Source organism: Nipponia nippon, unplaced genomic scaffold (genome assembly GCF_047370975.1).
Source record: "Nipponia nippon isolate SJK-2023a ecotype South Korea unplaced genomic scaffold, ASM4737097v1 scaffold_4, whole genome shotgun sequence".
NCBI lineage: Eukaryota > Metazoa > Chordata > Aves > Pelecaniformes > Threskiornithidae > Nipponia > Nipponia nippon.
This window is the reverse complement of record NW_028262358.1, coordinates 53,930,386-53,946,831: the sequence shown is the minus strand read 5'-3', so window position 1 is coordinate 53,946,831 and position 16,446 is coordinate 53,930,386. Positions and strand designations below refer to the sequence as shown.

Genomic DNA, 16,446 nt, shown 5'->3' with positions numbered 1-16,446 from the left:
TAGCATTTGCTTATAGAGCTGTTGTCTGCGAGTTTGTCCATTCCCCTCCCAAATCCACCAGTACAGCCTGCCAACACCATCTCCCACACCCACAAATTCTAGAATTGCACTACTCATTATATTCAAACTAAAAATTGCTTTTTATCTCTTTTAAATCAGTCTAATAGTACTTTAGTGAATATCCCCTAGTTTTTGCACTGCAAATTTGCTGAATGAGAGCTCAGCATGCATTTTAACCAGTGTCCTCTTGATTTTACAACCCTTGATCATATTTACCCCTTCTCCTCCTCTCTAAACTAAGGAGACCAAGCATTGTTAATCCTCTTGTAAGGCAGCCACTCTATTCTCAACAATTCTAGTTTCCCTCCTCGAAATCCATGCCACTTAAAATGCAGAAACCAGGAAAACACAGGACTCAAGATGTGGACACACCGTTGTTCTATATAACAGTAAAATGATGCTTTTTTGTTCACCATGCTCTTCCAAGTTTGTTGGGCAGATTTGGTAAAAACAAATCAAAAAGCCAAGTTTCAGTGGCTGGTTCAGCGAAAATACGTATTCACTGATTTGAAGCTTTGTACTTTGACTGCTATGATCTTTATATCGCAGCAAAGACCTAGTTTAAGCCAATCCTATTTTTCTTTAATATATTGTATATGCTACATATAATATAGTACATTAAATATATAATACACTAAGTATTAGTATAATCTCAAGTAAATATCAGCTTGAATTCAGACAAGTGAAATTCTATGAAGTTTACACAAAACTTGCAAACTAAACATTTAAGTAGTGTTCTTGGAATTGAAGTAGTGTCTCCCAAGTTTCTTCAGCCTGACTAGGAATTTATTCTGCACACACACATACCCCTGCCCCCACCCCCCAAGTCAATCTTGAAAATAGGAGAAGCCTACATTCATAAAGGACAACCTAACTTTCACTGAGTCATGAAAGCTTGTAGGTAGGCAACAACAAAATAGTTCCCTCCTCCCAGTTTTAGAAACTATCCTTTTCTAAAAGGGTTTCACTAAGGTAACAGCTAAAGCCTGTAAGTATTCTGCCCAGGCCAGGGTGCACTAGACACAGGTAAGTTGAGGCCACTTCTGAGCACTTAAGGGAAAAGACCCTGTCCATAACCTTAACAAAAGAGTAAGGATTTCTACAACTTTAGTCCATTGAAGTGAAATGCAGGCAGCTCCTATTTGCCAGAGGAACTGGTGACAGTGATCACCTCTACTGCTTATTATACCGAGGTAGATGACCTTACCCTCTGGCACAAGAGCAGTAACAGCCTCATTTTTAGCTATTTTATAATCAAGAAAACCCATCAAGACAATTTTTTTAGTGACTACCATATACACACACATTTAAACCACACACCATCACATTTCTGACCCCTTTGGAATTGTCATCTCTGGCACTAAAATAGAGCTAGCTTTAAAGAAAGTCTGCTGCAAATACAAATCAGTTCTGCAAAGTAGGGGACCACAGAGATACTGATGCATTCAAATACTGATCACTTAGCTCTCCAATTATAGCTATGCACTAGCTGTCATGTACATATACTTGCAGACCTGTAGAAGTTTTTATTTCTGTAGAGCTGTATTTGCAAACTGCTGTAACAGGAGCCTTTACAGCTGTTAGCACTAATACTACACTGAATGTGCTACAGGTAACTTTCCTGTATTGAGATGTGTTTACTAAGTTTCAGTCAGTTTATCTATAGAAAAATCACAGGAGGTGAAAGAAGCTGCACAAATGTCATTGAAAAACCTGGTCTGGAAATGACAGAATGCACTGTTACGTGCAACAAGACAATCACGAAGTACTGGAACTGCTTCTGGATAGGATATGCTAAAATGCAAAACTGCAGTTCCCAAATATTTTGTAACCAAACTTCACTGTTAGCACCTTCTAATGTGCTGCTTCTCCCACTGGGAATTGCCAGCAGAAAGAACAGATCATCAAAAGTCAGTAAAGTTTGCTCAGGAAATGCTACCACCTCCTCCTCCTATTTTTTTTTTCTTTTTATCCAGAACAGTATTTATTAGATCTGGAACTCATTGGCAGAATGTTCATGGCGCAGAGGAAAGGGTGTGCAAAAACCCCACAGTTCTTTTAAACTGCCATAATTCAAAAGTTAAGCAGTTTTTGTCCTTTGCTACTTAAATAAGAAAAGAAACAATATCATAAAAGTTAACTCCTGCTGCCTCTTCCCCACAGCATCCTCTAAAGCATGTATAAATCCCATTCTATTTTACTACTTTTTTTTTTTTTACTATCCCTTTGACTATTAACATAATAGGGACTATATTCACAGTACTTCCATGGGCAATGTCTGTAAGAAAACAAGTACAATCAAGTGCTAGGCAGCCACGTATACTGTGGGTAATTGAAAAAAGTTTTTGGACCTATGTTTTCATTTAGTGTTTTTTAACTGAAAGATAGAGAAGCAAGTACAAAACAAGATTAAGAAAATGGTAGTATTCTTTGTGAGTGGCTGTTATTTAAATACTATTTCCTTTGGCCAGGGGCCCTTATGAAAACATGGGGACATTACTAATAAGACTGTGTACTTTAAAGAGGCAGGCTACCTGATCTCATTTTTCCAGGTTAGTAACTCACCAGGATTTCTTTCCAAAGTGTTATGTTCCCCACCTAATTATTTTAAAGAATGAAGGGATATTCACCATGCCAGCAAGAAATCTCATTATATTCAGTCACTTAAATGGAAGTTTACTGGGGGCTTTTTTTGGTGGCTTTCCTTTTTATCTGACATTTAAGGGCAGCTGTGAAGCTAATCTCACTGCACCAGTTTACTGCACAAGTTTGGAACACGTATAAAAGGGAATGCCAGGCAAGTTATTGCTATGCAGCCCATTCTGCGTATTAATAAGCATCACTAAAGCTTAGTAACTGTTCCAGTATCAACACTACAAAGTTCAATCAAGAATGTTTTTCAACTGCGAAGATGAACATCTGCTCCGTTTAACAAGGTAGTAAGACTGGATAGAGCATATGCTAAAAAAAGTTACAGACAAGCTAATCCTATCAATTTAACATTAAGTGATCACGAAAAATTAGCATTCTATTCTTTTTCTCTAATGAGCAAGTAGAAAAAATGCAAATTGCTTTTGTCCATCTGCTTCTATTGACTACGAGTTGGTGTTACTTGGTGGGAAAGACACAGGACCTTTAGTAGAAAAGGTTATCAAAAACATTGGACACCAGCTGGATTACCTCTTTAGTTGGCTAGTCTTGAAGTGTTAAACATATCATCTTAAAGTGAACCACAGATCTAATAATGTTAATCAAACACATACAGAGTACAAGTCTGGCAGCAGCTTCAAGAGGCTCTGCAATGCAATCCCCTGCTTTGAAATGGCATAAATCACACAATACAATAGTAGCTCGCTAAGCAGAAGTACAAAGGCCTTGCTTCCTTTGGATCCACATTCTTTCTTTAGTTTCCTGGTTTCCAAAGTTAAAACAGCTCTTGTAAAGATTTTTCACAAGAATACAGGAGCAGGAGGAGACAATTAGTTCTTGGAGAATCCATGGGAGACACCTCATAAAAAAGGGTGAGTTTGGTGTACAGCCTTCTTGGAAGAGAACCTGACCTCCCCTCTCCACCAGTGTTGCTCTTACGAACACTGTCTGGTTTGAGTGGACCAGGCTAAGACTTATTCTGGACATGGAAGCAGTGGTCACCGCAATTATCTCAATTTTAGAAGGAAATTAAGCTTCAAGTTGCCCAAACAAAAGCCAGGTTTTGTTACTACCTTTTTAAGGCACTTAGGAAACAAAAGCCCATGACATTCAGTAAAATGAATAAAGTAGCCTTAGTTATTTCTATGAAGCTATGAACTTCTCTCTGTAGAAGAGTGATCAAGTAGTAGGTTTTGCAAACTGCAACACTTCAGACTGCACTTTTTCAAGTATTACAAGATCAGCATCATTGTTATTACGAAAAATTTCAGTTTCACATGTTTTAATTAGCTCAATCAGCATAACCTAGCATTCCTCAAAGCATTTAATCTTGCACTTTGTTTTCTATACTATCAGACACACATTTCAAGTTGCACCTACTTTCACTATTCTTGACACTTAAGATAATTAAGATAAAATTCAAAGTAAAAGAAATATCCATAAGTACAGAACCACTAATGCAGAGTAGAACTACTGTGGACAAATGACTACGGAAGATCTATTCCTGAACTTCAGTGAAAAATTTTTACTAATACAATATTAGAATCAATCTTAAGTCAGCAATTAATATACCTGCCTCAATACAAGCACTATCAATAACTAGAAACTTTTATATATAAATATATATATTTTTAAGAGAAGCTTAGGGATTCAAAGTAGACTAAGTCTTTGCAGGAAGCGATTAAGTTAGAACAACTAGTACACAGATCAAGACCATCATCAAGTTGTACAGATCTCAGACATAAAAAGCAGTTTTGGAATCTCTTACCAAGGAGAGATTTTAACTGTAAGACAACACAGTTCTCATTTGTGGCATAGAGTCTTAAACTGAACATCAAGGTGTCAGATCAGGCTAAATGATAGCCACAGAAAAAGTAATTTCATTAAAGCATTGTAAAAAAATCAAGATGAATCAGGATTCAGTATGAGTCTCCACAGGCTGACAGAATTGCTACATATTTTAGAAATCTACTAAATATGGAATTATACCACTCTACCACAGTCCTTACTAGTGAAATATTTCAGTTTTAGCTATTTCCAAGACTTTCACTATTTTAAACTGTGCTAAATCCAGTGATAGAAATATCACTACTTGGCGTTCCCTTTGATAAACATGTAAGCTGTATTATTATCAAGTGCCTATGATAGAAGCGTTGACATGAAAAAGGTCACCCAAGTCATCACCAGTTGAATCCTAAGAGGCTATGCTGATTAGCACCCAAGTACCAATTACGATACCACAATTTAAACTTATGGTTCAGCAAAATAAGGTAAACTCAAAAGCTGCTGAAAGACGGCATACTTGCAGCAAGTAAGCAATGCGCTCTCATATGCTGTTTTGGTGCACAAGTACCACAAACAACTTCTTCAGACCGGCAAACAAATAAATACACTTCATGTCAAAGAACTGGATCTCTAGAGAAGTAGTCTTTTCTACTTAACCAGATGTACTTTGCAGGATTCAGAATCTGCATTTTTCAAAAAAAATTAGAACGATCAGTTTGATGGTACATTCCAGGATGGGCCACATCAAGAGTAGCAAGAGGAAAAGAAAAGACACAAGAGATTAAAGAAAGACCTACTGCAGAATTAACTCTCTCAACACTGCTAAGGACTCAATTTTTTCAAAGTGTGAAACCATTACCACATAGCTAAGATTAAGGACAAAATGAACTGTTCCCGAAATCCACATCCTCCAGTTTTGTTTAATTTCATATAGAATATAATAATTCACAAGTTTTATTCTGTTTTTCACTGAGCTTCTACAAAGATAACCCTACAAAACCAGATGTGCTATGGGAACCCTGATAAATAATGCGGGTTTCTACTGTTCCATTGAACTGAGAAATAACAAACAGTTCTAGAAGAGCCATAGGAAACAAAAATAACAACAGAGGGCACTTATAGTCACCTTAAAGGTAATGTGTAAGAACACTTATATTTGCCTTGTGAAACCTTTGTAAAAATAGAGACCTGGACTCTTAGAAGTCTAATGCAGTTAGAAAATTTCTGCCAAACAGTAAGTTTTGTTCAGAAGGGTTTACAACCTTGATTTGTACTTTCAAGCTTTAAACACATCTCAAATGTGAGCTGCTTCTACTTTTTCAGACATGACTTTACTGAAACTGCTCATTTCTTCTCCTGCAGCAATAATGCTACTTCAGTTCTAAAAGCCCTTCTAGAATGACTCAGAAAGAACAAATCCAGTAAAATGTCAAATTAAGAGCCTAGTGAATTGAGCACTGTACCAGAAGTCTGAAAGCCCAAGATGGGCCCCAGCTGTCCAACTCCCTGGTACATTTTACCCTAACAACATCAGATCACACAATCCATACCACCTCGGTGTTTCACAAATAGCTAGGAGGTACAAGGAAACAGGCTATCGAGTGCTACGGTAACACCTGCAGCCTTGCAAACTTCACGTGCTTTCTGAAGACATTTCCTTCCCCAAGCTCACTATGACCCAGCAAGTTTGAAGCTGCAAGGCTATATCCATTAGGCTTCTACTCTGTTGGTAAAATAGGGAATAAAAATTTTTCATTATGAAAAGTTCATTTTTGTAAGTTACAGTATGAGATTTAATACAGTTATATGTCAGGTATTTTTGAACAAAAGCAATTACTACTGAAAGCTGTTTAGTAGAACTACGGTATATGCAATAATACATCTAATCAAAGACGCATTTAGTTTTCTTGCTTTGATGGAAGTATTATCAAGTCTCCCAACAAGCGTAACCATAGATTTAACAAGTACACCATCCTATTTATTATGAAGAATTCAATCATAGCTTTCTCTGTGTAGGACTAACTTGCTATAATTCCATACATTTTTAAGAGTTACATGTCTCATCATGGCATTTTGGCCTTATTTCACCTCAGAATATGCAAAGGTAGTTGATTTTCTTTATTTAAGGGATTGGGATTTTTCATGGAAAGAAAGATGTAAGAGAGTTAACAATACCCACATGAACTAAGTGTTGGAAGATATGATAAGAAATGTGGTAGTGTTAAAAGAAATGGAAATGTGATAGGATTAATGTATGTTTTAAGCAAAGCAGTTTTCTTGTTTAAGCTACTCTCTGTGAATTAGGTGGCAAGGTAGCCAATAAACATTTTCTTATTAACAGATAATCACAGAGTTGCTCTGGCATGACACTATTGCAATATTTTTAGCAGCTTTACCGATGTACCCCTCCCAAAACAGGAAGATTTCTTTGAAGTCCAGAAGAACGTTGGCAAAGGTTGAGACTATTCTTTTCAGTGTACAAATGCCAAAAACCCCTGACAATCCACAAAGCAGTAGTTTAGTTCAACTTTGGTATATTCACAGAATAGATAGAATAACAGAATAATTTAGGTTGAAAAGGACCCCCCAGGTTCATCTGATCCAGTCTCCCACTTGAAGCTGTGCCAACTTCACAGTTAGACGCTCAGTTTGAAAAACTGAAATCTTCGCTCTGCATACTGTAAACACAACTCCAGCCATTACCCTACTGTCCTTTCTCCAGCAGGGAGAAAGAGCAGGTGTAGAGCTACTTCAAAAAAAACCCCACATCTCAAGCTGATGTTTCAGTGAAAGAAAAAAAAACCAAAAAAAAAAACCAGTCAGACTGCCTTCCATAGTCTGAATGATCCAAAGGGAAAGTATTTTTAATGGATATCACAACATCAGAGTTTGAAATGGAATTTTGTTAGAGCTTCAGAGAATTCACCGAATGGCTTGAATTTTTTGGTATACATCTACAGCAAAACTATCCAGATGCAGCAACATAAAGATTTCATCAGAAACTGACTGCATGGAACCACATCCAGGCTTTGAGCTATTTTGATCGAAGAGTAACAGTTGAATTCTTCTCACAAAAGGCCAGAGAATGGAAGTCACAGACAGCAAGTTTTATATGCCTCAAATATATGAAAACTTCAGCCATTTGTTTACACAAAAGTCATCTTTTACTGCTGAAAAGAATGTGGGGAAATGAACAGACACTGACATTCAGAACAATTGGGACTTTCAGATATTTAATGACAGAATGACAAACAATCTAATTTTTCTCCTTCCTGTGAACTGGGTTTGCAACAGAAAAAAAACAAACTTTAAGAAAAGAACCTATTCTGCTTGGGAATAAAGAGTTCTAGGCACAATTTGGTCTGTGTGGAAGGCACAACGCTTATTCTACAGGTACCCCCTTTATTCTCAACGCTTTCTAGTGGAAATGGTCTTCCTTTTTAGAATTCTCTCTATCAAGAGAGAGACTGAGCTCCAGGCCGCAAATGAGTATTTTTAAGGCACGAAGCACCAATAAAGATGTTGCATTCATGTTGGCAGACAATCAAAATACATCTCATTTGATATACTGTCCTGGTTTTGTTATTGAGAAATTAAAGCACAGAAAACTGAAGAAACTTGTTTAAGATGGAGCAGTTAAACAGCAGGGAGCAGGAGAATTCCTTCAATTTTTCTGCTTTAGCTTCAAAGCTTATTCTACCTCTTATAAAAGCAAACAAAAAAGCTCAGCTGACTATTAAGTTCAGAGCGCTGTACAATTAATAATTTAAACTTCTGAGGAACAACATCCTAAAGACAGACAAATCCTGAAAAAGTCCATTTGACCTTTCTCAAACCTCTTTACAGTTTAAGTGCTACCCTGTTCACATCACATTCAACTTCCTGAGGGACTTTTAAGCAGAAGAGTGAAAACAACGAACAGGACAGAAGCAGGGCTACTACCTATGACACTGAACACAGTCAGGATGTCACAGGGTAAAGTCTACCCAATCACACCATTCAGGTAAGTTAAACCTTGAGTACATACACTCAACTCCAACTCATTAGAAGGTTTTGATATCTGCTGGGAAAACAAAGCACAACCAATTATGCACAAAACTTCCTAAAGACTACAGACTATGTGTCCTGCTGTAATGACTTGGGTATGCACAGGAAAGCAGCAAAGCATAGATGAACTTTTAACTACTTGATATCTAACACATTTGGGACAAGAGATCAAAAGGTGAAAGCCACCCTAGTAACAACAGCTAAATCACTTTAAGTATGGAGAAAGTCAAAGATATTGGCCTGCAGTGACAAATGAGGCCACTAGCAGCTTACACTGACCATTGCAGCTTGAAATCAATAGTGAGCACAATTGCTCCTTGTGGGGAACACATCCTCAAGCATCCAGCGCTGTGCCGAAGGGTGAGCCTGAGGTGGAATTGCCACACATAAGAGCCAGGCCACCAGCCAAGACTCAAACACCTCAAGCAGCTGGAACAAGTGTCCTCTGATCAGCCCCATGAACTCAGAGGAACAGCATGAGCAGATGAGTGTGGGTGTATGTGAGAAATAAATTTAAGGTTTTATGTCACTCAGCACTGTGCTTCTGCTCTTGTGCCTACATCATCACTAAGTTTCCCCTGCAATACAGAGAACAGAATCAAACAGCTTAACTGTTTTCAACAGATCCTAATGTCAGGGAGAAGGTCACATCAGCTGGCTGTTCTACAGTCAAGAGTAGTGGGTCCAGCATCTGACCTCTCTCCAAGGTTTGTATTCTACTAAGCTATACACTTTGTAACTTTTCCTCATACACAGTAAAGGAACCAAGTTGTTGTCCATAGCTGAAAACAGAAGAACAGAGCCTTTGTTATTAATTGCTCAAAATGTTCCTTTCTATGGAGGGCACAAAATACTTCTCTAATCAAGGATAATACCTGAGCAGTATCAGTCTGCCTCAAACACTTGCTTTTAAGTCTCCTAGCTAAATCAGAGTTAGAAATATTTCTAAGTAACTCTGGAAATAGAATCAAGGGGTTTTTTTTTTTAAAAGAATACAAGGGATACACTGCGCAAGTTAAGCTAGTGAATAAACCCAAACTGTAATTTTGGTGACTCATAAGGTTAAAGTTTTACATTAAAAGCAGTCTCCTCCCAATATTTTTATGGACTTCTCTCCCTCTTCAAACTGCAAGATCTAGAACCAACTGCTGCTTAAGGGCACTGAAGTTCAAAGTACTGCCTCTGGCACACTAAGTCACCAACTCCACAATGCTCTCCTCCAATTTCAACCCAAGCCTAGGATCGAGGACAAAGAATACTAACAGAGTAGTAACTCTACTTCTAATGCAATTAGTGAAACACGCCACCTATAGTTTAGGTATTTCCATTTTCACAATTACTTTGTGGATTCAGAGAATTCACTACAGTGTTGATGTTATTTTGTCCTTAATTATTGCTAATCGATAAATACACTAAGTCAGTGAACTCCCAGTATATTTGTATCCACAGATTTTGGTTCTTCAGAAAAAGCTTTAGTTTTGTTTTTACATATCCCTATATCAATACTAGAGACAACGTTTCGTATTTGTGTATTAAAATTCTGTGTTCCTCCAGTAGTGGTTACAGAGTCCTCGTAAAGAAGAATGAGATGGGAGTGTGGTTAAGAAAACTCCTGCTTACATTAATCTGTTCTCATCAATGCTGGTTTTGACGTTAAAATACCTGAATTGAAGACTGCTCAAATACAGAGAACATGTTCTGTAAAGGGGTCAGCTGAGAAATTGCCCAAAGTCAATCAGGACTGTAATATTATTTTTTTTTACATATTAATGAAATCTAAAACTAGTTAGCTCATTTCTTGACTTAATATTTTATCAATACCCTTTCTAAAAAAAAAAACAAAACACCACACCTTGCTTCACAGTTCCTCAGATCATTTACTTGCAATAGGAAGGAACCGAAGGCTTGACAAGACGCACCTATACTTGAAGATGCAAGGAAAACACTAATACCTAGCTCCCATCTGCTGGTAGTCAATGAAAGAAGCATTATCATTCCTTTACTTCTATACTCTCATAACATGAATGCAGAAGAAAATGAGGACTGACTTTTCTCCCACTTTTAAGATTTACTCCTCAATGAATACCTCTTTCCTGACTCTCAACCTTTCTAGTCCACACCTCGTTTCAATTAAAAACAATTCTGCAGCTCTGAAGAGTAAGTGGCTCCCACTTTAATGAATCCTTGCACATAATTTATTGTTTGCAAAAAAACTTACCAGGTAAAGCATCCCGTAGGTCAACAAGCACTTTTTGGTTGTGTTTTTATCTTTGAGCAATAGAATGAAATAAGCACTTCTTGCAAGTTTCACTCCTTCCCAAAGAATGTTTTTCAAACTGGTTTCACTAGGCAGAAAGCGAGAGCCTGGTTTTACATTGAGAACATGTCCAAGTCTATCCCTTCTGCCTGCACTCCTCCATCCCAAAGAGCAAGTAATCATAGAAGATGTAACTTCTGCAGTGTTGTTTGGTTACAGGGCCAACTTATCAGGCACAGCTGAGGGCCTTTAACCAGTTCTTCCAAGAATCAAGATCTGTATCAAGGTACAGAGGAGCACATTCATCTCCTTCATCAAGTTAGGGGAGCACAAACGTTTCAGCTTCTGCATGAAACTTCTTCCCTTAGGAAATACATTTTTCCGTCAATGTTACTGCTTCCTGTCACAGTAACTCTTTCTTCCCTCACAATCTTGCAATACTTCTCTCGATTATTTAGAAAGCAATTCACACTCTGAGAATTCACAGGTGTAGTCATGGGTAAGTGCCAGTAAACAAGTTTCATCAAGTCGTCATTACCCAAACTGCAACATCATGTTGCCCAAAATTACAGGTGAGTAAGTTCTAAACAGGTGCATTTTGATATCTCCTTTTCCTCCAACCCAAATCCTTACTTCTAGGTCTTTGTTCTCTCATCTATTCTACCAATATGAAAGTAATTAGCAGCACCACCCACCCATGCTTCATTTAAATCACCTTTACCACCTTTTTAAAACCAAAATTTATGGATCTAACAGTAGTTTCAAATACAGCATTAAGAACACTGCATGGTCATTACTGTTACTCATACTTTGAATTAAGAGATCTTGGGAGTTCATAATAGATATCATTATAGATACCATACAAGCTACTTCACTTCAGCCTCTTCTTCAAGCCTTTGATTTGATACTGAGGTTCTAATTTTTCAACTTGTAAAAGACAACCTTCTTAAGGCAATTAACCTTACAGACAGCATAGTGATGTTACAGAAGAAAACAAAATAAGGTCTACTTGCAGACTAATATAAGCAGCAAAGGAAAAGATGAGATTTACCTACAGTTTAAAGAGGATCAAGTCAATTTTTCTAGCAAGGTGCCGTAAGCCTTTCCCCAAAAGGTCACAGTTCAGACAATTTCAGGACAACAGAGAACTGAATTCATTCTGTTCTGCTGAAAAATAAGGTTCGGGCAATGGCAGTGTGGATTAAAGAATCTACAGGGCATCTTCTTTTAAAATAAAAGTTTAAACACATGTTATTACATGGCTGGGATACTACCATATGGCTATGGTACCATATGCCTATGAACATATGGGTAGTTCACTTTTTAGTGAACAAAAAGAAGCAGGGTTACTGGTGCTTTATTCCATAAATTCATTCTGCTCATCTCAGTCACTTGGAAACTATTAGCGAGATACAATTCCTGTACCCTTTAGCGTCCCCACTTGAAACCATCTTTTGGCAACACAGAAGCAGTACCGGGTAGATACGGTATTACAAAGCTCATCTCAAGAACAAGACCAAAAAAAAAAACCAAACCAAAAACAAACTACAAACCAGCATGGAATTTGTCAATCCCAGAGGATATAGCTGAACAGCAAAACAGAGCTCAGCCCAGGTCTCTTTAGATTTACAGTCAGCTGCCATAAACTGTCAGCACACTAGTAACCCTCTACAAAATGTATATATTAACTCGAGATAATGGGGACTGAGCAGCCATACCTCACATCATTAATACAACTTGAACTGACACAAAGAACAACCAGAACAGCCAGGCCACCCACCAACCGAAAAGAGAGCTTTTTTTCTCCCCTCCTACATACCTGGTTCCCACCAGACTTCTGAATGGTTCCAGCAGCTGCATCAAAATATCACTTGCGTGAGGTGCACTAAATCCACTTCAGAATATAAAAGGATACAGCCTTAGTGCTCCAGTCTGAGTCCCGATGGCCAGTATTTTCTGAACAGGGTCAAATGCCAAGGCTGACGGTTGATAGGGGAAACCATGGCGTACAGTCTAACAAGTCAGAGCATCGCAATAATGACGGGTCAAGCAGCAGACCAAAAATAAACAGAATCAATATCGCATGTTAGGAAACAGGATTCGGTGTTAATCACAATTAAGATAGGAACTACAAAGCATTTTAACAACAGACTGAGAAAATCAGCTGTCTTACATGAACCAGTTATAAAAGATTTTTTTAGTCATAATTACTCATTCACCCTTGATCATCAAGTGACAATCATACTTACTGAAACTTAATTTGAATTTTGCATTTCTTCTGTACAAAGAGTGTATGAAGTCAGCATTTTATTTTTTCACCTACCTCATTCTTCGAGTAATCTTATTTTTAGCTCTAACAAAGGCACTAAACTATTAAAATCTGAGATGTTCCTAGGAAGTTTGGCAACAAAGCCAGACTTGTCATTAAAACTATTACAAATTACTAGACCTGCTTTTCTGAGAATCACTTCAATTTCAATCCAACAGGCCTCATATGACAGTGCAACCTCTCAGCACATTAAGAAAAAAACAACCCAAGCTCCACAGAACCAAGCTCTCACCCTCTGCTTCCCTCAAAGAAGAAAAAAACCAGCCCCCGAAATAGACAAAACCAAAAAACACCCCACGAAACAAAGCAAAAAAACCCCTCAAGATTCTTTCTTAACATGAAGCTATTGGCACATTCAGCTTTTTGGTTAGCCAAGACTAATTTGGTAACTGACCAAGCAATAACTCCATTACACTTTCAGGCTGCAATTAATCAGAATCGGGAATATAATAGAAGTGTCACCTACTCTTATTTCTGTTATACACACAATGTAAGCCACACAAATGGCAGCTTTTCCATTTCAAAACCTTTAGTTTAAAGTAGAGTTATTTTAGAACCTCATAAATGCATAGCAAACTTCTGATATACTTCTTTTACTTCACTGAAGTTGCAGGCATACCCCACAACTCTCAGATTTTATTCACTGTGAAATACTAACTGGTAACAGCTCTGCTGTTGTCCATGTCCTTCATGAACAACTTGCCAAAGTGGCAGAAACACCTGCAATACTAGATAAAAGAAGGAGGAGGATCCACAAACAAGCTCATCCATCTCAAGCTAGGCCATGGGTGCATTGTAAAGATAAAAATAGGTATTGATATTCAAATCAGTGTTTATTCCTCTTGGTACAGCTGGTGGATTAATTCGCTGCATCATTTTCTGAAGTGTGCAGACACAAACTGCAGTTATTGTATCACACACAAGCAAATAAAAAACCAGGAACTTTTCCTCTGTCTCTGGAGAACATTTGCAATAGCAGCATCGGCAGCTTGGCAACACACTGCAGCGAAACCACCACAAACGTCTACAGCCTTCTTCAGGCACAAGGGAAGGGGATAAATGCATTTCCAAATAATGCAGAGCGACAGATGCCCTGTCCTTCGGGCCCATGAGCAGAGGCTCCTACTCAAACGCCGCGATAATCAGATCTGCACTACAGCTAGGTATCACTCCTTCCCACAGCCATCCCACTCTTTCTACGAAGCCTTCACGGACACGGTCAATATTACACGCATGCAGGAGCCTAGAAGACGACAAACCCTGAAACTCTCCAGGAAAGATGACTACGGAAATCCAGCCGGACCCGTACAGCTACACCCACCGCTTCCTTCCCTTCTCCCCCCCCGCTCCCCAAAATAATAAATGCAAACGAGTCAACAGGAGCGGCGGGCAGGCTCGGCGAGGTCGGCACCGAGAAGCCGAGCCCGCAGAGCCCAGCGCGGCGGTGCGCCCCCTTCCCCGCCCGGCCGCCCGCTCGGGGCTGCAGCATTCATTCACCTTGCAGAGCTGGAAGTGCTCGGACTGGAGCGTCTCCTGGATTTCGGTCTCCCGGTTCCCCGCCTGCTGCTGCTGCGCGGCGGACGACGCCGAGGCGGCGGCGGACACCGCCGTCAGGCCGTCCAGCACCTTCCTGATGTTAAATTTCCTCATGGTCTTCGGCGGCGGCGCTCCACGCACCCCCGGCCTCGCCGCCGCCGCGCTATCACCGCCGCGCCGCGCCGCCCGCCCCGCAGGCGGCAGACGAGCCCCCGCCGGGGAGGGCGGTGCAGGGGCGGCCCGCGATCAGGGGCGCCGCGCTCTCCGCCGCGGGGCACCGCTCCTCCTCGTCCGCGGGGACGGCGGCGAGGCGTCAGTCCGGCAGCGCAGGGGCGCTCTTCATCGGGGCCCGCGGGCTCGGAGACGGAGACTGGAGCCAAGCAAAGAGGAGCCGGTCAGCCCACCGGCGCCGCCGCCGCCGCCGGTCCCAGACTCGCCGCCCGCGGCCGCTCCGCTCCGCGCCCCGCCCGCCGGGGCGCACGGCTCGCCCCGGGCCCGGCCGGCCCCGCCCCGGCCCGGCCGCCCCTCCCGCCGCCGGGGCTGTGCGGGTCGCCTCTCCTCTCCTCTCCGCGGAGCCTCCGCGCCCCCCCGCGCAGCCCGCCTCACATCGTGGCGGCCGCGGCCGCCGCTGCTGCCATCCGTCTGCGTGTGACTGCGTGCGTGCGTGTGCCGCTGCCCTCCCGCCGCCGCAGCCTCTCCCCCCTTCGCAGCCGCCCGCCCCGCGGCTCGGCTCGGCTCAGGCACCCTCCGCCTCCTCAGAGCTACGTGTGCCGCCAGCCAGTCACCAGCGGGGCTTCTCCCGGCTGCTGCCAGCGGCTACTGCTGCTGCTGCCGCCCGCCCCCACAACCATCCTCCTCCTCCTCCTCCTGCCGCCGCGGAGGGCGCCTCCCCCGCCTCACGGTCGCTCCCCCTTGCCTGACAACGCGGAAGCGCAGCGCCCCGGGGAGGAGCGGCGGCGACTACCGCGGCGCCCTGCCTGGCAGCGGCGGGGCAGCCGCGCATGCGCGCTAAGAGCGCCGGCACCCGGATGTGGCGGTGCCCGCTCCCCCCCGCCGCGCCGCGACGCCCCGCGGGGACCGGGGCGGCCTGAGGGGTGCGGGGGGGGCGCGGCGCGGCGCGGCGGCGAGGTGCACCGCGCCGGGCGTAAGCTGGGGGTTGGCCTCCGGCCAGGCGGAGGCGGGAGCAGGTAACAGGTGGCAGCGCCGTCCCCGCCGCTGGCAGGGCGCTGGAGGCGCACGGCGGCTCCCGGGGAGCCGGGCTGCCCTGGAGGGAGCCGCGCTTGGAGCGTGGTTAGGCGCGGAAAATCCCCCAGCGGCTGCGGGGCGGAGGGGCTGCGCCTCATCCCGCGGCGGCGGCGGCGGCGGCCCGGGCGTCGCGGCGGGTGTCAGCCGGCCAGGGCCGGGGCAGCGCCGGCGGCGGCCCTGCGGCGCTACCTCACGGTGCGGCGGCGGGGCTGGCGGCACCACCGGGGCCGGGGGAGCGGCGGCCGGGCTGGGGGCGAGGCGAGGGGAGCGTTCCCAACGGCAGCAACGGTTACCGGCGGGGTGTGATCCCCCCGTGCCCTCACCCGAACCACCGTGCCGGTGGCCAGCGAGCGTTAGCTCTTCGTAGCCAAAACCGGCCGCTCCGAGGGCTACTGCGGAGCCGGCCGGCGCCATCCGAAGAAGTCACCGCCAGCCCTCGCGTTGCGAGGCGAGGCGCTGGGGTTGCGAAGGTGCTTCCATTCCTTCTTGCGGCAGCCAAAGTGGTTTAAGCAGCTGGCACAGAGTTAAACGTTTCTTT

The 16,446-nt window shown here is 42.8% G+C and overlaps 1 protein-coding gene across 7 annotated transcripts in view; it reads right to left on the bottom strand.

Annotated features, from left to right (window-relative positions):
- STXBP5 (syntaxin binding protein 5) overlaps nucleotides 1-15,485 on the bottom strand; it is a 115,655-nt gene extending 100,170 nt beyond the window's left edge. For all 7 annotated transcript variants that reach the window (XR_015708265.1, XM_087774910.1, XM_087774911.1 and 4 more), the window contains exons 1-2: nucleotides 14,625-15,485; nucleotides 12,714-12,811 (exon numbers count right to left, since the gene is read on the bottom strand). Coding sequence is in view for 6 of the 7 variants with exons in the window: in XM_087774910.1 (XP_087631036.1) it covers nucleotides 12,714-12,811; nucleotides 14,625-14,777 (251 nt within the window). In the remaining variant the exon portion in view is untranslated. The remainder of the gene's footprint in view (nucleotides 1-12,713; nucleotides 12,812-14,624) is intronic.
- Between the last annotated feature and the right edge of the window lie 961 nt (nucleotides 15,486-16,446).